Here is a 23,147-nt window from a genome sequence, read left to right on the forward strand (position 1 = left end):
TAGCCTAACGATGAAATGACATGAAATAATGAATCAAAATACATGTATTCTTCAGTAATAAATGTATCCCTTAAGCTCAATACTAATTCATTTACCCCATCTTTGAAACGATTCTCCTCGAGACCTCTAAAATCCCATCTACGGAAAACGCCCTGCCACGTAGAAGTTGCTTTTCAATTTGATGACTTGAACAATGAAACCGCATGGGTCCACCCCTTTCAGGGAGCTACAACATTTTTGGGACACCTTTCAATCCTCCTTAAGTATTCCCTACTGTAACAGACAATTAAGGAGACACAGTGAGGTGATAAACCGTGCGAAATTACATTTTCGTTGGTCGGAGAAATACAAGCACCGTCTCAAATCTCTGGAAGGAAAGAGGAAGATGGAGACCGTTTCACGAGAGGCAATTAAAGGTCGAGTCAGTGCCGATCAAATCTGGGAAAGTGAACGGACTTGATGAAGTCGAAAGCTTGCGTGAAAAAGGAGAAGGAGACACAGAGGACACGTTCTTCGTATTCGTTGCTGGATCTCGTTCACTTTCTTTCTTCTCACTTGCTCATCATGCAAGCCATCGGAAGAGAGCTTTTAAATTATTGCCGACTTACGGACCGCTACTTCGCGTTGTGTTAATTTTATAGAGCAAAGGAAGTCTCTAGCGCGGTGCTTTTTGTCGCTTATCCGGCTGGGCTTTGAGCTTATCGATTTCTTCTGAATAGAGCCACGTTCAATTTCGCCTGCCACTTCATTACCGACGAAGCAATTACGGCACCCCTGCGCGAAACGTAATCAGAACGTTCCACTGCATAACCCCGACGAATTTCCATGAGTCGAGCGTAAATATGTACGAATAACCGGTATGTATAAAGGAACTTTCGCGCATCGATATTTTTATACATACATACACAATATTACACAATTATAGAATCGTTTGTGGCAATGGTCATGCTCATATTACCGACGACTCATTTGCACTGTACCACAGACGATGGCAATATACTGGGTGTCCCTAAATGTACTTCCTTGAAAGAGGAAACCCCGAGGTCATTTGACGTCACTTTTTCCTTTGCGAATATGTTCTTCGCGACTTTGATCAGGAGTTATTAACACGTTCCGTGCCAATCCGTTTTTGCTCGACTTTCCATTCAGGCCATTCGATGTTTCGACTGAAGATTGATATATGTACATACATTATCCATAAATGTCCCAAATGTCTGGCCGATAAATGTCCCAGAACTATCCCCACTACTGCGGGGTGTAGCCCCTTGACGGGCCTTGAAAAAAATATTTGAAATACTATTTAATATTTTAGATTTTATTTTGCTTAAAGAAAATAGTCTTTTAAATGAGATACAGAATTTCGAAAATAAAATATTTCTATGTTAAAACAATCTGAACCTCAAAATAAAATATTTCTATTTCAACAATTTGATCCACGAAATAAAATATTTCTATTTTAACAATCTGAAACTCGAAATAAAATATTACACTTTTTGCATTGTTATAATACTCTGAGTAGCCGCATAAACATACGGTCTATCTTATCGTCAAGAAGCATTTTCTATAACGCCTCATTCTTTTAGTGGAAATATATTCTGAGGACTCAAATTTATTTTTAAATATATGTTTTTAGCGAATTAAATAAATATTTCAGCGTGTGTACCATCAATGGTACACGTGGCTTGGATGGAAAGTTTAATTTATGGTTCAATCTTCAAAACTGTGGTAGACTCAACCCCGAAAAAAATTTTCCAATGTTTTTGCAAAGATTTTAATTTGTGGTATTTTTTAGGAAAAATGGGTCTTCAGTTTCCCACTCGTTACATTATGCGACAGTATCGTAGAAGGAAATGAGAAATGTTCTTCGAGAAGCTTCAAGTTTTAAAATCAGTCCAAATCTATGTCTGCACTATTGTTATTTACGAAATTACCACAGGTTACATATCAAATAGTCTTCGCATCCACAGTTAGTTTGTTAGCAAAATATTTATATAAAAGATAAAAATAAATGTCAAGCTTGCTCATTACTTTAGACGACAAAGATTGCACGAGATGAACCCAATTAATTTTTACGCGCGCCATGCACGCTTTTTCTTGTCGAGACAACGGTATCCACAATTGTTCTGCGCGAAAAAACCGCTCGCAGAGTTAATGAAAAAAGGAAGACATTTTCTTGAAATGAAAATTTTTCGTACGGAAAATTCAATTATATTTAAAATACGGAAAGCTAACAAATTATTTAAATTGTTACAGTGTAGTGAAAATATTGCGAGAATCGCGAAATGAAATGTGAAAATATAAGGATACAATGAAAATCGTCTCTTTACGTTATCAAAAGCTCAATTTTCTACAACGAACTAAACTTTCTCTATGGTGCTGTTAATCAGAACGGTCAAATTTTGAAAAAACAGCGGAGTGGAAAAATATGTCGTGGAAATTCATATTCGAGCACGTCAAAGCGTTTTATATTAATATCAGAGAAGCTATAAAAATCTGTTTGGTCCTTTGAACGAATCCGCTCTCCCACAGGTCAAAGTTTTATTGAACGAATCAAGAATATGAGTTAGCCACTGGAAATGTGAAAACCAACACGTTGTTTATTAACAATATATTAGGTTGTTGCAATTGAAATGTTTAGTTTTTCCAGGACAGATGGGGTTGAAGTTGTACAATTTGAAAAGTACGTATCTCGTACATGAATTTGCGTGTATAAGATTATTAATATTGTATAGTATACATGATTCAAAATCGATTTTCGTTCACCATGGAAAAAAAGGAAATTCGTATAATGTACTTGTACAAATAATGCATTTGTAAAAAAAATGAGCAGAGAGTTGAAGTGTGAAGTTCTTCCTCACCCTCATTATTCGCCTGACCTGTCACCTACTGGTTACCATTTTGTCAAGCACCTAGATGGATTTTTGAATAGAAAAATATTCAAAGAAGAACGTGCTGTAAGAACTGCATTTGATGAATTGATTGGAATTGAAGGCATTGATGCACTTGTATCACGATGGAAGAAGTGCTTTGATGTCGATGGAAATTATTTCAATTAATGGAATATGAATAAAGCTTGTAAAATAAAAGTTTATGTTAATGATTCAAAAAAGGCCATTTCATTTGCAACAACCTAATACTTCGAAAGTGAGTAAACTGCGGATCTTTATACAAAATAAAAGTTGTCTCCATTAAATGTGAAAAATTCTAGTCAAGTATTTATAAAATGGAAATGATAGATCAGTATTGTTAATTTCACCTGCTCAATTTTGTCATAAGTGCAGAACATTCGCAGTCCACATATTGCTTACTTTTGTGGTTTCGTACGACACAGTTTTGAGAAGCTAAATATAATTTTAGAAATGAAATAATATAAGGAGAGTAAATGGAAGAGAGACATTGAATTATCCACTGGAAGTTTGACAAAGGGTTCAATCTGTATAGACCGGAACGAGGTTTCGCTTTTCCAACAAAAAGTAAAGTAACGTAAAGTAAAGAGGACAAAGGGGAACGGTAACAGAGGCAAGAAGACCAGACGGATGAAAGAAGATTAGGTAGATGAGTGGAAGGTTAGATGTTCAGCCGTTACGACGTCTAACATAGAGGATTTACTCCAATGTAAAGGAAATCCCTGCTCGGATAAGAGCATTTTCAACAGTTTCGTGGGGGTTAGCATATGTATTATACGCGCGAAATACTCGATTTTGACCTTATTCTTCTATTAAAATGGCACCGTTTATAAATACACCTTTTAAAAAGAATTATTCCGCTATTTATTTGATAGGCGAATGTTCTTCGCGATAAAGTACGCAGGATTTACACAAGCAAAAAGCTACTGACAAATTAAGACGAAGTAATGTAGTAAAACCCCGTGGAGAAACCTTCCACTGTTCTCCATTAATTAAGGACTTTATTAAGGACTTCTACGTCCCACATTTTCCGCCAGTATTCGTTACTTTCAAAAAATTCACTCAAAAATTTTACTTCACCACTTTGCACAATCCGTTTCCTTTTTTTTACCACTTTCCAAGCATTCTGGTAAAAGGTTGACGTGTATTATTCTCTCTTGTGCTAGATTTCTTGCCTCCTTTCACTATTTTAACCAGTTACTGAAGATGTAACGCCAGCTGGAAAGGAGAAGAAAGGTGGCGGAAATACAGAAGAGTGGAAAGGAAAGGAGCGCTTTATTCTGAGCTTGCAAGTGGAGTCGTCGGATGAGGGGAATTTACTTGAATTGAGGAGAAAAAGTTACCCTCCCTCTGCCAGTGCCGGATTAGTCACGTGACCGGGCCGTGGCGTCGTAGAAGGGGAAGCTAGAGTGGGGACACAAGTCTTCATCTGGACACTCTGCTCATCAGTGAGGCTACCCAGCAGACTACTACGATTTCGGAAATACTCAAAAAATGATCCGTTTAAAGATTATTTAAATAAAAATAAACTTTTAAAAAATACCACGTTTTTAAAACGGACTAAAAAGTATAAAATAATTTTTCCTAGCCCAATAGTCCTGAAAATTTTGTGATTGTGAATTTTGAATTGCTATGAAAATACGTGTAAGATTTAAAACGAAAAACGTAGGGCGCAAAACAGTAACAGGAGAGTATCACTCAAACCTTTTGGATCAACTGGATGCACAAATTCGGGAGAAAAGACCTGGCTTAGTGAAGAGAGAAGTCATTTTTCACCAGGACAATGCACCGGCTCACAAAGGTGTTCTTGCAATGGCCAAATTGAAGGAGTTACGCTATGAATTGTCGCAGCATCCACCATATTCACCCCACTAACTTCCATTTGTTCCTAAACCTCAAAAAATTCCTACGTGGCAGGTAGTTTTTCATTAAGGATGTTCTGGAGGTATGTAAAAACGCAATAAAATTTTTGAAAAAACAAGGTATAATTCTTACTAAATTAATGCAATTACCAAAGTTTGGGTTCGATTCACTGCACAGTTTAAGAATTATAGTTAACTTAAAGTTTGCACATTTTAACACGTCTTCTTATGGAGAATTCATAAAATTACACTTCAAATCCTATTTAAACCTTGAAAAAACGCAACTAGAAACTCCAGTTTTGTTTTTAATATGTAGTAAAGATTATGTAATTAATTATGTTCAAACTTTATTAGGATTCACTAAACAGTTACAGAGCAAGATAATTATAAACTGTTACAAAACGTCAAATTTATCGTAGCGTAGACCACTGAATATAGCTACAGAGGGTACAGTATTCGCAAAAGTTTAATGCAAAATATACTCATGAATGGCTTTCATTGCCATGTATTGATGGATTTCGAATTTCTTGTACTTTTGTCTCCCATTTTATCTGCAGAACATCCTTAAATGAAGAAGTTATAGCAGCCGTAGACGAGAGGATTTTAGAGGTCTCGAGGAAAATCATTTCAGAGATGGGGTAAATGAATTAGAAAATCGCTGGAAAAAATATATTGAGCTTAAGGGAGAATATACTGAAGAATAAATATGTTTTGACTCATTATTTCATGTCATTTCATTGTTAGGCTACGAACTTTCTGAATGACGTAGTTATATAAATAGGGAAATATGCAGTTGTGGATTTATTTTAATGAAACAATTTCGCATAAATTGTACATTGTTGATTTTTATGTTATTTTCTTGTATCTCGGAGATGGATCAACATTTTTGGGTATGTCGCGCGAGGAAACTTGCCCCACTCAACTAATAATGTGTGTTTCATTCATAAATTCTATGCGACCTCGGAGGAATTAGAGATAGCACGCATGTACCATCAGTTCCCCAGGAGTGTAAAAACAGATTACATGTTGCGGATCATGCTAGGTAGGTACGTTTGATAAAGCAGGAAGATCGCAAAGCTACTTTCTACGCCACCCAAGCTTTTCAACGTAACCGAGGTAAAGAGAGAGCTTTTCAGTTCGCTGTTTCTGCATCTGTGAAGTCGTCGTAGTCGTAGACGCGTCTGAAGTAGGGGACGAAATGAAAAGAAAACGAGCGTTGAACAAAAATGCTCGGGCCGAAAGATGGCCGGTACGAAGAATGTAAGAATTCTGGGCTTAATGGGAATCGCGGCGCATGGATTTGCATGGGGAACGGGGTTTCCGGGGCGAGGAATCCTGGCAAGAGGATCGTCTCAGGCTAGCTAGGGCCAAGTAGTCTCACGGGTACCATTTTACGGAATTAATCGCACCCGGTTACAAAAGAAACTCCGTCGTTCGACTATTGTGCTACGCTAAGGCTTGGAAATAATTAGTTCGAGCACCGGAACGCTTCTTACATCCTTTTCGCCGTGGAACGCAACCAGACGAACCCCACCGAAAGAACCGTTCAACTTTTTAGGTTTCAGAGAGAGACGAATTATCAGTTCGAAACCGTTCTCGTCGAACAACTTTCGAGACGCGTACCATTCAGCAAAATTGAAACGTTCTGCGGAAATACTTGGCGGCAACGGTGTGTGTAGAAATTCGAAAGAAAATGAAAACAAGTTTATATACAGGATAGACTAACGAATTTGATGGCTGCCTTAACACTAAACCTACCGAGCACCGAAAGCGATTAAAATGTTTTACCTTGTTAAAATGACGAGGCTCTATTTCTTTAGATTTTGTGGAACTTTTATTACAATATGTGCTTGGATAAAGAAATCGATCGAATCGATTTTCATGTAAGCAACTTCATAATTTCAATAATTGTGAAATGGAAAATATAAAACCGTTGTTTGTAAGAATATGAAAAAATGATATACAGGGTCACCCATTTTAAATATCTCTGAAGCTAATGCGTTCAAAATTATATGATACCATCAAAGAAAATAAAGGACATATGACCTTCATATGTACAAACACACTAATTTCGTAAAATTACTTTAAAAAATATGTGAGTAGACAATTGCCCTTCTAGATTGAAATGAGTCAAAATTTTATGGAGAATTTAATATATAGCGTATTAATCATATAAAATTTCATAATCATTTTAAAATAATATTAAATTCTATATAAAATTTTTATAGATAATATTACCCCCTCTAAAACTCAATGCATGATGCGGGGGGTAAAATTTTAACTTCCTTTAAATGGAACGACTCACTTTTCTTATCGTGTATAGTGCACCAAATTCTGCGTAAAGATATATGGACCTAATAATTACAGAATTGCCGTAATAATAAGCACTTTTTAAATACAAATCGAAGAATTATTTTTCAGTATCGGTATGACAATACTGTTTTATGATGCTGCATAGTCTATAAATCTATCTTGCGAAATGGTTTCATGTTTCAAACGTACCATTTTATCATTTACATGTTTAAAGCTGCGCGAATAATTAAGAATGATGCAATATTTCGTATCACAGAGTTCTACCTTCATGAAACTTTGTTCCGTGACATTTTTACGTTATTCGAGATAGTTGGATAACACGAATCATTACGAAAATCCAAGCATTAACGAAATTGATTACGGTAGCATTGTTCGCAATAGTATTGTCCCTCAACAACGAACGATACCACAGCTGTGATCGGATTGTACGACTTCCTTCACATTGTGTGCTTCAGCGACTGCGCCCGTCGCATAATTTCGCGACGTTCCCCAAGTGCACGTTTGTCCCGAAATACTCTGACTCCGTTGGGACCAACTTTGACCATGTGTATGAATTGGCTATAACAAAACAACACGATAACTTTCTTCCTGTTCTTTGGTTGCATACAGTATTGTGAATTCGCAATAGGTCCTCTGGGTACATTGACAGCTAGCAATAAATCATAGATGTCTTCGTATTGCACCGTTATCACAAAATAATTTGGCAGTAAAGTACCAGACCGGAAAGCAACACGATCACGCTTTTAAAACGGGTCCGTGTTGTTTCTTAGATCGTGTAGGTCTACTGTTTTTCTGTGACGTAAACACGGACACAATTAAATTAAACCACTAAATACAGTTTAAATTATATCTTTATATATAATCTATATTTACAAATAGACAGATCTTTATGCAAAATAAAAATTTTCTTCCTGGATTACAACAAACTGCAGTGACATAGAAATTTATTTTCTTTCTTAGTATGTTTAAGGGATTAAAAATAATACACCAGTATTATCTTCTATTCATCTTTGTCATAAATGTGTAAAATCCGCTGTCTATTTATAAATGATACTTCGGCCTTTTTGATTTAATTAATATTAAAGTCATACATACAATTAACATAATACTGCACCCATTAAGTCACAATTAACGTTATCGCAAACAGACGTGTCATTCGTGATTAATTCCTTCGTCGAAAACAGTATTTGATACGTTAGATTTTTCAATCCAGACATTTGCAACGACATTTGCATCACGCATAAATCTATTACAGTGCACGTCAAGTCGCTCGGAGCGAATAATGCATTTCACGAAACCTTTCTTGCTGCCGGAAACATCGGTTTTATGTGCACTCGATATTCCGTGATTTACGATCGCGGAATAATTCATCGAATCATTGTTCCATGGGAAAGTTATAGTAATCGGATAAAAAACTGATTTCATGAAGATATTTTACATGTGATTTGCGTTACGCAGACTGGTATAATGTTTACTGTACTTTAGTCTTACCAATATAATATCGTACTAACAGAAAAGAAATCAACTGTCTAATATGAGTAAACAATTTAAAAGATTGATACGGTAAAATGGCGTTTAATTTGACTTTTACTGTAATTTCGAAATTCTATGGAATAATTAAGTACGTTAGAACCTTCATACGCTCCTCAAGAATATTTGCATAAAAGACACTAGGATAATAATTCACCCATGTTTGCTCTACACGTGAAATCGACCAATTATGTTCCATTTGTAACGTCACATTTTAAAGAAATACATCTCACAACATAGACATAAAGGGATCAATGATTTTACAGTATGAATTTTTACCCTGAGGATTGTATAAGGGTTAATGCTCATTGCAGAGCAGTATTACAGTAAAGTATACAATGTTTACGTTTACTGTGTGTGTGGCTCGCGTCGTTGGACAAGGTGAGTATTCGCACAGTTCTCAGGCTCTTATTAACTCTGTACAAATAATATAAATATTCCTTAAATAATTTGGAACTGTGAAATATTTTCATATCCCCAAAGAATTTGATACTTCCCACTTACATTGCTTCGGTTATGTCATCAACGGTGTATTATACGTACCAAAAGTTATCCTTTTATTTTCGAGAAAATCCAACCCTTGAATGGACGTTTGTTTTGAATTTCTCCACTTGCAAATTAAAACTTTAAAATAACCATTCACAGTCTAATGAGTCTCGACGAACCGATTTGTCACTGTTCGTTTCAAGAAAAATAGAAGTAACGTTTATTGATTCTGCGAAAATACACTGTCTGCTTTCAACTGGAAAGTTTTTCCATTATGAAGTTGTAATCCCTCTTTTATTGGTTTAGAGAGAGAAAGAGAGAGAGAGAGAGACACGTGGAACTTGAAGGAATTAAAATTACAGTCTTCGTGCCAATTCTACCTTCGATTAGGTGCAACTTAATAATGAATCACACAGAGAGAATTTTGAATGTGATCCGTATTTGTTATTTCAGTCCTTCTGTCCCTAGATCACAAGGGAGATTATGATATATTTTATGCAACAACTGAAAGCTAAATATTCGGAGATTTCATTTGCAACGTAAAGGGAGTAAAACGTGAAACTATTAATAGAAGACAATGGGAAAGTAGGAGTCTTGTCTCAATTGAGGCAAAAATGCCACCCTTGTTCTACGGCAACGATGAAGTCTAAGAGTGGGGGTAGAACATAAGCGAGGAATGTGCCGCGTATGACTCGCGAGCTACGAGTTGGAACTCGCTGTATTTACATAATCCTTAGTCCTTATACCAAATTCAGAATAATAAAAATATACAGCCTCGGCTATCGTCCTTACTTTCTAATTTGGCAGCGTATGTGTTAATAACTAAATCCGAAATCTCGTTACGATTTAGTTTATTGTATTACCGAATCGTGTTCGTTATGTTATCCTATTACCACTTGTACTCCGCAACGAACGATGAAATAATCGTGTTTAGGTTCAACGTGGACAAGACAGCAGTATTCCGAAATTGTCTCAATTTGCGACGGTTCCACGCGTACAATGCCTAACAACTTACACCACCAGCTCACAGTTTCTATAGGAAATTCCGAGTTGGTGCGCGTGTGTTCGTGCACGTGGTCAAAGTTAGCTTCCACTGATAGAAACTTTGCTGGATAACTATGACAGCCAGCTTTGGGCATATTGGAGTTTGTTTCGTTGCACACCACTTTCGTGTTATGCACGAGGAAAGAAGTAGTGACCAATCTGGGGGAAAAAGAAATGTCTTTTAACCTTGATAGATGTAAGGTTTTGTAATATCACTATTACGAGGTTTGAGATTGTTCAATTTTACAATGTTCAGGTGTTTGTCATATCAGATTTTTATATTTCCATTACGAATATTGTTTTGTTAGCGATACGATAATTATTCCAGTTTCGACTTTCAATATTTATTGTTCAATCTGCGATAAGAAACTAACATAAATTTTGCTATAAAGAACATTTAAACTAATTCTTTGTACGTTCTTCAACGTTCTCCATCGTCCTCAGTTTTTGATTCTTAAAATTAAAAATGTCTTTTTTACGGAAAGAAAACAAAAATTGTGTTCACAATTTTCTTTGAATATCCTAGAATATTTGAATGGGGCCATTCAAGTAATTAGTATTGAATTAATTATTATCGTTTGCCAGCCTTTCATCACCAACATAATATTTGTAATTATTTAATGGTAACTTTCAAGTCGCCAGGCTTTTTAATTTGAACACTGTTTGCTTTATAATTTCTCTTATAAACATTCGTCTATTACCTGTTAAATTTGATTTATGAATTAGCGTTCTGATGTTTTACTCACGGTACGCTCGCAATATGTGTTTTGCGACTCATCGTTCACCATTTATGCGCGGCTTTATAGGGTAATGATTGCATTAGAAAATCCGAGCATCCCATGATCATATTTACTAACTAACTACCCATTTGCCATGCAAATCCGCATACTGCTGGGAATTCCCATTAAGCTTCGATTCCTTCTCTATCTACCTCAGAACTCTCTCCCTTGCGCGCCGGCCGTTTACTTCTCGCCCCTTTTTTACCACCTAATTCCTCCAAAGTCCCCAGACACACGTTTGTCTGCAGCATCCACCCCGTTCTTCTGCTACTGCTTGAACTTCCGCATAATTTTGGTATTTATCGATGTGAAAACTTGAATTTATTCGTATTCTTTAGCTCTTCTCCGACTCAGCCCGCAGAACGAAAAACTTTGATTACGTTCGCGTACGTTGAAGTAGTTTCAGAAAGAAAATAAAACAGACAAGAAAATAGTTTATCCGTTAGTTAGTTAGCAGAAGTTTGTTCGAAGAACTTTGTATAATATGAAATATAATAGAAAATAATATGAAATTTCATAATATTATAGATGTCTTCTGCATCTTTTCTTCGCATTAAATTGCATTAAAAATGTCAAGTCTTCTGTTAAATAAACATAATCTCTGTTAAATTTTCAAAGAAAATGTTCCATGTAGTTATTGATCTTTTCAAGATACTACATTATATTTTTATGCTATGCATTTTCCTTGTATTTCGGTAACTGCAGCAGGTATCAACGCATAAAACAAAAGAAGGTACGAACGTTCTTACGCTCGACGACCACGGTGACGCAAATGTACGCGCATTTATGCGCTGACGTATCGCGCGGGCTTTTAAGGAAATTGCATTAACAAGTCTAAAATAATTCCCCGGCCGCCAACGCCGATACGAAGGGGAGGTTTCATCGTCTAGTTTCCCCGCGAAGTTTCGTTTCACCCTTACCTCTCTTGTCGCCTCTTGTTTCCACAGTCCTTTTCACGCCCGAGTCTCGTTGGAGCACTTTGTTTGATGGTGAAGACGGCGCGAACATGTCGCCGAAAATCCGATTTCTTTCGTTGGCAGACAGCTCGGAAAGAGTCATTACGGTGTTTTCGGTTCGCCAGGCTTTTTGCGAATTTTCCTTCGCGCAATGACTACGGTTGTCAAGCTCCGATACCTGCACTTTGCCTTCACGGGTATTTCCAGTGTTACCAGTGTCCCCAGATCATGGGAGGAGCACGAAAATTCAGGGGAAAAAGTTACCCTCTCCCTGCGTCGTAGAAGGGGAAGCTAGAGTGGGGACAGAAGTTTTGAGCTGGCGACACTGGTTAGTACCAGACTCTCTGTAACAAAATTATTATTATGGGAAATCCTTTGTAAATCTTCTATTCGATTACAGAATTAATTTCTATTAACCCTTTGCACACACTCGGAATTATTTTTAAATTTTGTTGGCAACAACTCCCTACTATCTGAAGTGTTTTGTGTGTGTTTGAAATTTACTTCAAAGGACTGTTCCTCGACGGCTATTTATTTAAAATCATTTTGTTTACTAATTATATTAAATATAGCTCTCGAACGTTGTTGTAATTTATTGGCGAGAAAGTAATTTCGGTATTTTAAGGTGAAATAGAGAACCAAATTTTTTTATCCAAGCAATGAACAGTAATTAATAAGATATTATCCCTTTTGTTCGATGATCTTATGCCAAAAAGAATACATAAGAAAATATTTTATTGATTAAAGTTCATAGCGTGAATAAATTTGTTTCACCTTGAAATACCGAAATCACTTTCTTGCCAGCCCAATGTTTGTGGGACTTATATTCGTTTTAACTAAAAAATAAGACAATTAAATAAATAAAGGAAGAACCAAACACATATAAGAACTGATTTTATTTACATTTTTCTTTCTCTGATGTCGAGTCACACACAAAGCATTGCAAAGGGTGAATTTGTACGATAAAAATATATTAAAAATACTTTTTAAAAACCACGCTTATATTAAAATGCACTAAAAAGGAAATATAATTATTTTCATGGTTTTCCATAAAATAGCGAATAGATAGAACAAATTTAATATGAATTTAAATAAAATCATAACATTAGTGACTATAAATAAAAGCGTGGAGCGCCCGGCCACGAAGATTACGTCAATTAGTTTAGCGCTCCACGCTTTTATTTTTATAGTCGCTAATGTCATGATTTTATTTAGATTTATATTAAATTTTTCCATCTATTCCAACACTAATTTTATAACAGAAGAAATCTTGAACTAATTGCTTAAAATTTTGGGGGAAAATATTATTAATCATTCAACTGGATTCGGTATTTTATGGAGAACCAGGAAAAAAATTATTATCTCCTTTTCAGTGCATTTTAATATAAGCGTGGTTTTTAAAAAGTTCTTTTTATATATTTTATTTTCTACTTTTATTGTCATCGGAAGCAAGTGCGTATGCAAAATTTAAAATTTAATTACAAGATTTGATGCATACAACAACACGGCAAATTAATATAAACGTGGTAATAAAGTTGCATATATTAACAACAGACATCGGGAGTTCGGATAATCGTCGTGCTACTCTGTACATCTAACGGGAATCGCATAAACTAATAACAATTTTTAACATTCCTCCACTTCGTGAATCCCGAACCCTGAAAAGTGACGTTCTCGTTCGTATTGTCTATTCATTCCATGTTCTTATTTATTCGTCGAGTCTGTTACGTCGGAATCGCCGTTGATACAGTCAACAGGGGACACGATAGAACGCTGTCAGCCAAAGGAAGCCCGTTAACTCTTCACATCGCGAAAATTGTTTGCACTTTGTACTTACCGGACCGTCACTTTCAATTCCTCGCGCGTCAATAGGATTTCGATACGGTTACAACGGTCAGCTACTACATTACCGAACTCGATAAAACGATTTTCCAGCCCCCTCGAGCATGTGTCGTGTTTTCCTTTCAATCGATTGCTCGTCAGACGAATTCCCAGCACGTTTAACGCGATACCGTTCAAGCTAATGATTCTTTTTTCTTTGCGAAAAATCAACCAACACCGTCGTACCCTTTGAAATACCTGTTCGTGCGTCTTTCGTCTTTTTTTCTGGGGATCGTTGAAAGCCTGCGACTTCCGGACGGAATCAATTCCTAATGGCTCTTTCCCGCTTCAAACCTTCTCCGCCTGACTTTTTAAACAGCCCTGCTTTGTCTAGCCAAATTACGTGTTCCCCTGTTCAAGATTTATTTTTATGCTTTCACTTCGAGCGAATTCAATTTCCGGAAGCTGACGGATGCGCTCGTAACTCAAGATTCCCGGATAGGGGCAATCGTGAAATCTTATTTCTTATCGAGTTATCTGATCGTCCGCGGACCGGTCAGTATTATATCGTCCGGCAGAGAAGTCGGGGAAACAATTATCATCACATACCGACTATGGGGAATGTACTGAATCATGTACAGTCGATTCAAGAAATAAATTTCCGATACACGAAAAATCGTCGATATTTAAACTGTATCAATTTCGTTTGGAAAAGTAGTGCAATACACCAAGCCCGGTCAACTTCTTCCTCACTATCAACTATTTTATATTACCTAACTATGCTTTACCCCGTGTGACTGCGACGATACGGCCTTCTATACATACACTATCGCTCAAAAGCATATGAACACTTTCTATCCACAAATACGAAATTTAGTGGAACGGTCTCGATGCTTGAAAGGGTTTCAAGTTTCACTTTGTTTCATTTCTAAGATGCAGAGCGTATTCAGAGAATTTTTCGATACAAATACTAATGATGAAATACTAATAGAATAAAAAACTAATAGAGATAATGGATAATATGTATTACTCCCTCTGTCCCATAATGATAGTAGCAAGTGAATATTAATTTTTCGTAGCGCAAAATTGCGAAGCCTTCAATCGAAATCAATGTTTCATGACATCTTTCAATTTTTAGGTCAACCTTAATTATTACGAATTATAACTATTTTTCTAATTTCATCCGCTGATCGAAATCAATTGTTTTATTTCAGTTGAATATCAACCCATTGTAAAAGTAAGATGAAAAAAAAACAAGTGATGCTGGAAGCAATGAAGAACGATGGCTCCGATAAATTTTAAGCTCACGCATATAGGGAAAGCAAAGCTTCGCAGCCGAGGAATGCTCCCTACAAGTTTAAAATGCAGTGACGAAATTATTGAAAAATCCAGAAACCATCTGAACACTCAAAATAAATAAAGGAGTAATATTTTTAATTTATTGTTTAATGTAAGCTATAGTTTTTTTGATAATAAATCTTGCGTTCTACATTTATTTTCTTTTGCTACTATTATTATGGGACAAATTAAATTCATCAACTGCTATACTATTATTACAGGACAGAGGGAGTAGTATCTTTATGCATTTGTAGCAAAATTGAGTAGATGAAATTGAAAATAGTAGGAAAATTTTAAAAATTGAAGATGTCAATATACTATTCCTCATCTATTAAAATTAACGAGGGTTGAAATAACATTCTGTTTGGTTTCTATCCCATGCAATCGACACGGATAATTTTTATTTTGCACAAAGATCCGCAGCCTAGTGATTAGAATTGAATATATTTTCTCTGATGCCATTCCGATGGTTTCGGTACTAGCAACTGGGCCTGCACCTATACATCTAGCACGACCACTAATTACATTTAACTTTGGAATGAGTTTATAAGGCGACAGCGCCTATTGTCGATCCCCGGCCGAGCTGCTAAGTGAGACACGTAAGCGACGGAGTTCTGTAATTATCGATAAAAGCCAAACTAATTGAGTATCACTCATAATGTCGGAGCTTGCACGCTACGCGGACAATATTAACGAACATCTGATGGTACAACGAACCTATGACTGGTTCCGTGTGTGTATTACGTCTTATGGGATGTGTGCGTGTGAATATTTAACTTCGCCTAGCATACGTGTTACCTTCAGGGGTTGCGCTATGTGCAACACGGGAAGTGGCGAGCTCGAGGTACTTTAACTGCTTCACAGATACCAAGGAAGCGAAATGCTTATGTATGGAACCGGGTTTGCACGTAGCCCCACGACGGGAAAACCATTCCCAAAATGATACTACTGGCTTGGGTTTAGTGTGCGTTTCTGGGTCGGAGCTTCGATGTCCCCAGAGATGCCACCCGAGCCACAAACGACGAGACTCCCTCTTGCCTGCCTAGCCAGTGAGAGGTTTGAACTATCATCGTGGCAGTGGTAGCCCCATACCGCGGTATAGCTTGCCTTTCAGGTCAACCGATAGGTGCTAGAGTCCCGATGCGCTGCTTCAACAACGTATGTAGCTTCAATTGGACCTGCCTACCAAGCCCTGGCTCAAGGAAACCGCCCACGAGATAAGCGAAAAGCTTCAGTACACATAGCATCCAAGTTAAACCCAAGTGTCTAACTGCTTTTGAACTATCACTTCACAAATCTGTGGTTATCGTTCACTTGACTGTTTATGGGGATGAAGACGCTTTATCCTGCATATTCGGGACGAATCTTGGTGGATAACTATTCCATTGGACCCTATTTCGGAAGAAACGAAAATTGAGAGACTCTTTCGAAGTGTTGAAAAAGATAACTTATTTTTACAGTAATATTATCGTAAATGAAAATGATTTTTATCGAAATGGCAGATCGTATACAGTGTACATAATAACTTTTTTATAATTGTACCAAACCTATAACCAAACGACCTGATTTTTTCTAATCGATTAGAAGCATTGGTTTACGAAATAATATGCAAAATGAAATGTTCAGCATGTGTACATATAAATAACATTGATCTATAAAACATTTATTTAAAATTTGCATTAAGGGACGAAATAAAAATGTTTTGAAAAATGCCTTTTTATTATTGCATGTGACCTTGCAAATTATAAATAATTTTTGACAATCTTTCTTGCAAGTCATTTCGTGAACCAATGCTTCTAATTGATTAGAAAAAATCATGTCGTTTGATACAACTATAAAAAAGTTATTAGTTCTTAAAAGAGGTACGAATACTTTGTACGCCCACTGTATATAGATTGCGAATTTTTTACATTTATACCAAAAATGTGTAAGCAAGATAGTTGAAAACAATAGTTGAAAGATTTATACAACCGAAGGACATCGAAGTTTAACGATAGGAATAGAAAGTTTAACGTTCAGTCAGAATTTGAGAGATCTAAAGTAATTTAGCAAACTGAAAAGAAATGGTCGAACGAGAATCTGCTTTTAAAACATATGTAGTGATTTGGTGTTGCGCGTTTATCTTGTTCAGCGTTGCCGTAACCGAGTAAATAATGGGTATGTTTAAATTGACATAAGCTTCAGTAAATAAGGAAGCTGCAAGTAAAGGAGGCGATGTCCACGGTACGCAAAACAGGACGAGAATATTGCATCCTCGTGGAACAGATTGAGGCGCAAGAAAATGAGTATTCCCTTTGACTCGGAACCTCGAAATGAGTTACTTTAATGGCAAATGAAAAACCTCTGACATTACATACCATCAAGTATTAAAGTTTCCACGGCGAACGATGCCAGCGAGGAAATACGATAGAACGGAGTCTATAAAATGTGTAGACCGTAATTCGTGGTGTACTCTTTATACAGAAATAAAGAAAACGACTAAACCGAGTATGTACATATTCCACTCACGAAATTTACAAGAAAATTCATAGCGTACGTTCGTAAACGTTATTATTTCTATATGAAAAAATGACTTGACACTATATTTTCTTTCTATAGTAATTATTAGGTTGTTGCATACGAAATTTCTGAATAATACTATTATAACTAGACTGCGGATCTAAAAATGTTCTGCATTGATTGAAGGCAGCAGGAATAAAATAGAAAATTTATAACTTTGTTACATTAAAAACATACCATATTCTTCAATTTTTCAAATCCTTTACTGTTTTATATTTCACTCAACCAATTTCTTCATAAATGCATAAAGAGCCGCAGTCTAATTATAACCTACACGTTTATTAGTATACCATTTCAAGGTACATACCAGTGTACCAGTTCCCCCCACTATTTCATATTGCCCTTACCGTGCTTCGCCTCACGTGACTACGAGGATACAGTCTCCTATACATATGTACGCTCCTGAACTCTCCCACCTCCTCGTACACTCCACAGAAATTTGGTGGGGAGGACTCAGGAGTAGGGAGCCACAAGCCGTCAGATACAGTACATCTGCAATCAGTTACTTTTCTGTTGCATTACAAATCACTAAACTCCGGATTTTATTTAAAAAACAAAATTAATAGATCAAATTTAAAACAGTACATACATGAAGAAAATTATAGATCACTGCCCCATTATCTTTCATGTATCACCACTGTTAATGGTGGAATTACATTTCCATTTATTCTTTGCTTCTCACGATCAGTGCAGCAGGTTTAATATGTTGCAATAAAGATTCGCAATCTGCAAATTACAAAACAAATTCATTCTGTATACGTGTTCGGGCAACTTTGGTGCTCGGTGCAAGTACTAGTACGAGAAGAATGAAACGATCGTATTAATTGAAATGTAATAGCCAATAATTAGCCGCGAGGAAGTCAAGTCTGATTGGTTACACCCTCTGTTTCCGGTATCCCCACAGTAACGTTCGCTCGCGAGTGCGATACGGACGATAAGGTGGACTTTTCACGGCGCAAACCCGTTTTTATTGCCCCGCTTATCGTTTATGATCCGGTCTTTACATAAACCAACGGACTAGTACACGCTTATAGGCCAACTCTGTTATTATCAGCCGCTTCAGTCGCTCGTAAAACCACCCCCTCAGGTTTCGAGTCAGAAAGGGTTGATTGCTTGTTTGTGTATACAACCACGCATACAAACAAAGCCCAGGACTTTTCACCGTGAAAGATCGAAATAGCCAAAGGTCTCTCTGTGATTTTCTATATTTTCTTAAGTATGCATAACCTGTGAAATATACATTCTAATAATCGATAACGTGTAAATTATCACGGATTTAAAGAACCCAGTACAAGTTGTGTCATGCCAGATGGTAAAAATAGAAAATGGACCGTCTTATTATCAATTCCATCAATTTCTCAATGAAAACCATAAATACTATCGGCTTCGTCGATTTCACCATTTCTCGGATTTTCATGTCTCTTAGCTCTGTATGTATAGGAAACACAGCAATGGCAATAGCGGACCATCAATAATTCCATTTGGTTCGCGGGCTCCATCTTCGGATATCAATTATGGAAGCAGCAGCGAACGAGGGAAAAATGGTGAGGCGGCTGTGTCGGGTTTTTAAGCTATTCGTTGCGATCTCCTTTCTGTGTACCGCATGAAACTTTAATTGGAATTCCGCGAAAGCCAAATATCACGTCGAAGATTATTTCGAGAATTACGAACGTTCTTGATTGTGCATTCAAAATTCATGGTATTGTTATAAGACGTAGGACTCCGAGAGTCGATGACGTAGAATCGGCTACCCCCACCCGGCCAGCGCGAGAGGGGAATACAATTTACCCCCTCTCTGATGACCAGATTAATATGTGACACGTGGCGCGCGCGCGACGGGGATTGAGTGGGACGAATGGGAGACACGTTACGCGTGCGGCACGTCACGTGACCAGTCTACGGTCTTAGTGGGGGACGTTGGAGTATAGAAAACATGATTCAATGCTTGAAATGCAAATCACAGGTGCACGATGTATGCGCTGGTGTTGACAAAAGAACAAAAAAATTTGTATGTTATGTTTGTACGAACTGAATACCTATGTATCATGTAAACAGATTAATGAAAAATACGTTTTAATTATTATTGTTGCTTAATTGAATTCTTAGGTACGACTTGGGAAACCGGTTCCTTTAGTCGTACCGATGTAAGTTTTTAAAGATTTCGTTTATTTCACGTGAAAGCACATAGATTTTCTAATTTCGTTATAATAAATAACAACAATGTCAACACAAGTTTTGAATAACACATTTAATTTTTATTTAGTTGATAAATCCTAAGTTCTATACGGTTTTTTTTTCTTAAGGGGTACGACTTGAGCAACCTTACCCTAATTACCATAATGGATTTGCACATGGTTAATGGAATTCTATAGTCTTCTCCCCATTTGGCAAAAACATTGATTTCTATTCCTTGGAGGTTCTATCGAATGTGATATGATGAATATGTGATCAATGACACTAGAATCCAGTGATAATGGAACGAAAAAATAACACGCAATGAGGAATACACAATTTTAATTACCAACTAGGATAAAAAGCAGATACCTCGTGAATAGATTACCCCCTAGAGAATAGTATGATCGAGTCGCACAGTTGTGCAGTCCTGTGGTAGACGCTGAGGAAAATTCCAGATAACAGGCACGGAATCTACAGCAATTGGGGAGAGAAAGAATCCAAAAGGCGCGTTACGGTTTAACGATTATAGTTGGCTCGGTTGCAGCATTGTTCTCCAACAACATACGCGGGGAAGCGGAAATGCTCGATGCAAAGTAGCAGTTTCTGGTTGTTTTATGGATTTTATGGATTCCCGGCGATAAAAGTGTGAAAAGAAAGGCAACGTTGCTAAGAATTCCGCGGGATAGTGGTTACGTACTCGCGGGGAAATCAACCGTCCTTGACATTAAAGCTTGATGTATTTATTAGGTTTGGTTCGGGTTGGCCAGCTTTCAAAAGTTCTGGCGAAACCGCGATGACGAAGCTACTTTGCCAACTTCCTAATAGTTTTATGACTTTTCAGACTTACAGTGCTGCCTCATTCCCAACAAATTAGCGGCTCGAGAGAAGGTACGCGCGAGACCGAAACTTTCTTTCCTTCCGTCCATCTTTTTTCCGAGTTTGACCCCTTTGTAACAATGTTATAAAGAAAGCTGCTTCTGGGAATGCAGAGAAAGATTGGAGAACGGAAGTGCACGAAACTTGGCAATTGTGTTTCGTGCACGGTATAACGGCGTCCGTTAGAATTTCGTCCTACGCCATTTACCGAACGGTAAACTATGATTTAGAAAAGCCTTCGATAACCTCGCGCAGGATTTAAGGCAACACAGTTTAGGGTTTTGCAATATCAACGGTCTTAGAGCTAACAATAAGTGAGCGACGAATTACCGCGGACGCAGACGTACTCTCACACAAACGTAACACCAATTTATATATTAATCACAATGTCACAAGCATTGGTTCACGTAGATATTAAAAATACGAACTTTATATTGAGTTGGCAAGAAAGTAATTTCGGTATTTTAAGGTGAAATAAAAATTTCGTTGAGCAATGAACTTTAATCGATCAAATATTTTCCATTTTGCTCGATGCTCTTTTGCCATTTTTCTGGTAGCTTAATAAAGTTATTGTCTATTTTCATAAAGCTGCGACAGCTCCGTATCGAATAACAAAATTGGGTTTCATTTCACCTTAAAATACCGAAATTACTTTCTTGCCAACCCAATACAGATTTATTTACACGGCGCGCCGTTTTTATTTTGAGAAGAATGAATTCGAAATCGTTCCAATTTCAGCGCTATTATTCGATGTCGTACGTCATGAACGAATTACTTGTCGCTCGAACATTTATAAAAGAAGACTACCGGCTCGATAAGCCCCGAATTCTTCAAACAAAAATGATTATTGACATAACCGTGTGTACCGACTCACAAAAATTGGTGTCGATGGCACGCGTGAATCAATCATAATCCATTATGCTTTACGCGCTGTTAATCACCGAAGTCGACGTGATAGATCATCCGCGATCGGATGTGAAACGATCAACGTCCTGGGATGGCGGGACGCCTTAATTAACGTCAATGATGTACCTTGACGCATCGACGCTTTTATGAATTTTCAATCGACGGGCGCCGTCGTACTACACTGCGACGTTCGCTCTTGGATTAACAGCTAAAAGCAATTTTACATTCTGTATTACTTAATTCTCTTTATTCTTTTTGCATTGAATAGACAATACTTGGTTCAACGAAATGTAAATTTTTTAAATCCTATTCAAACGAAAACTGTTAATCTCGCGAATCTTTTCTTAAAAGAAAAGTACCACATGTAAGAAATTCCAATGCAGCTGATGAAAAAGTTTCGGTGTTTTCGGCTCCTGAAGACAAGAATGGTTTATTGTTTCAGGCGCGAACAATGTGAACGAGCCACCAGTCCTGGAAAGTGGAGGATACCCAGCGGGTTTACCTCTACCAGAATCAACCAAAGTCGGCACAGAAGTATTCGTCCTTAAGGGCCACGATCCCGAAGGATCACCAGTGAAATATGGTATACAACTCACAGACCATTTCGCCGTCAATCCACACACTGGCGTCATCACCTTGGCTAAACCACTTAATCGTGAGGTAGGTGTGATTCGTTTACTTTCTTTCCTTCACCCAATGATTCCAATAAAATGTTAATATTAATTTAATTGCAAATACAGTGGAACCTCGGTATACGTCTACTTCGCAGTACGTCCAATTTCGGAATACGTCCTGTTTGGACGTGAAAAATTTTGCTCGGTATTACGACATAAATTATATTTTGTGTGAATTTTTTTCTTTTATTTTTCTAAATAATTATCTCAGAGGAAAAATTAATAATCAATTATAAAGGAGGGATTTTTTTATCGATCGCAATTTTTGTTTGAAACAAACTTGGAATAGTAATATTTTTCTACATCCGGATTTGAACCAGTTAACGTTTTCGATTCGGATTTGAATCAGTCAAATGCCAAGTGCTATTCTATTGGAGGAAAACAAAGGTGGTGTGTTTCGTTAACTGGTTCACATCCGAATCGAAACGTTTTATGCCCTACAACATAGCTATATTTAATGTAGAATTTGATCGAACCAGAGCGCCGAAAAATATTACTATTCCAAGTTTGTTTCAAATAATCAATTATATTCAGAGCTGATGTATTATTAACTGACTGATCATTAGACTGCGGATTTGGAAAATGAGTGGGCGCCATTTAAAACCGTGAATAAGTTAGAATTATCTAACAATCTAGTGTCTTCAGCTTGTTAAGATCATCAAAATAAGAATTAAACATCCATCTGACTCCAGTCTCTTGCAAACGATACAGACAATTTTTATTTTGCATAAAAATCCGCAGTCTACTGATCATACAAGTAAGGATCAGTAATGGAATTAGAGAGATTAAAGGAAATGATCAGTCGATCGAGTGTTTCTTTCTGTCTATTAGCATTAAGCAGAGTTCAAATTTAAAAACTGTAATAAAATCTCACTTTTTATTTATGCGTTTGAACAGTGTTTAAATTATTTTGCAACCCCAT

General features: G+C 36.9%; 1 protein-coding gene across 5 annotated transcripts in view; it reads left to right on the top strand.

The window, feature by feature from the left end:
• The window catches only part of Cad87a (cadherin 87A), a 295,629-nt gene that overhangs the window by 235,904 nt on the left and 36,578 nt on the right, over positions 1 to 23,147 (top strand). For all 5 annotated transcript variants that reach the window (XM_076434313.1, XM_076434314.1, XM_076434316.1 and 2 more), the window contains one exon: positions 21,994 to 22,211. In XM_076434313.1, coding sequence (XP_076290428.1) covers positions 21,994 to 22,211 — 218 coding nt within the window. The remainder of the gene's footprint in view (positions 1 to 21,993; positions 22,212 to 23,147) is intronic.

This window comes from Lasioglossum baleicum, chromosome 12, assembly GCF_051020765.1.
Source record: "Lasioglossum baleicum chromosome 12, iyLasBale1, whole genome shotgun sequence".
Taxonomy (NCBI): Eukaryota; Metazoa; Arthropoda; class Insecta; order Hymenoptera; family Halictidae; genus Lasioglossum; species Lasioglossum baleicum.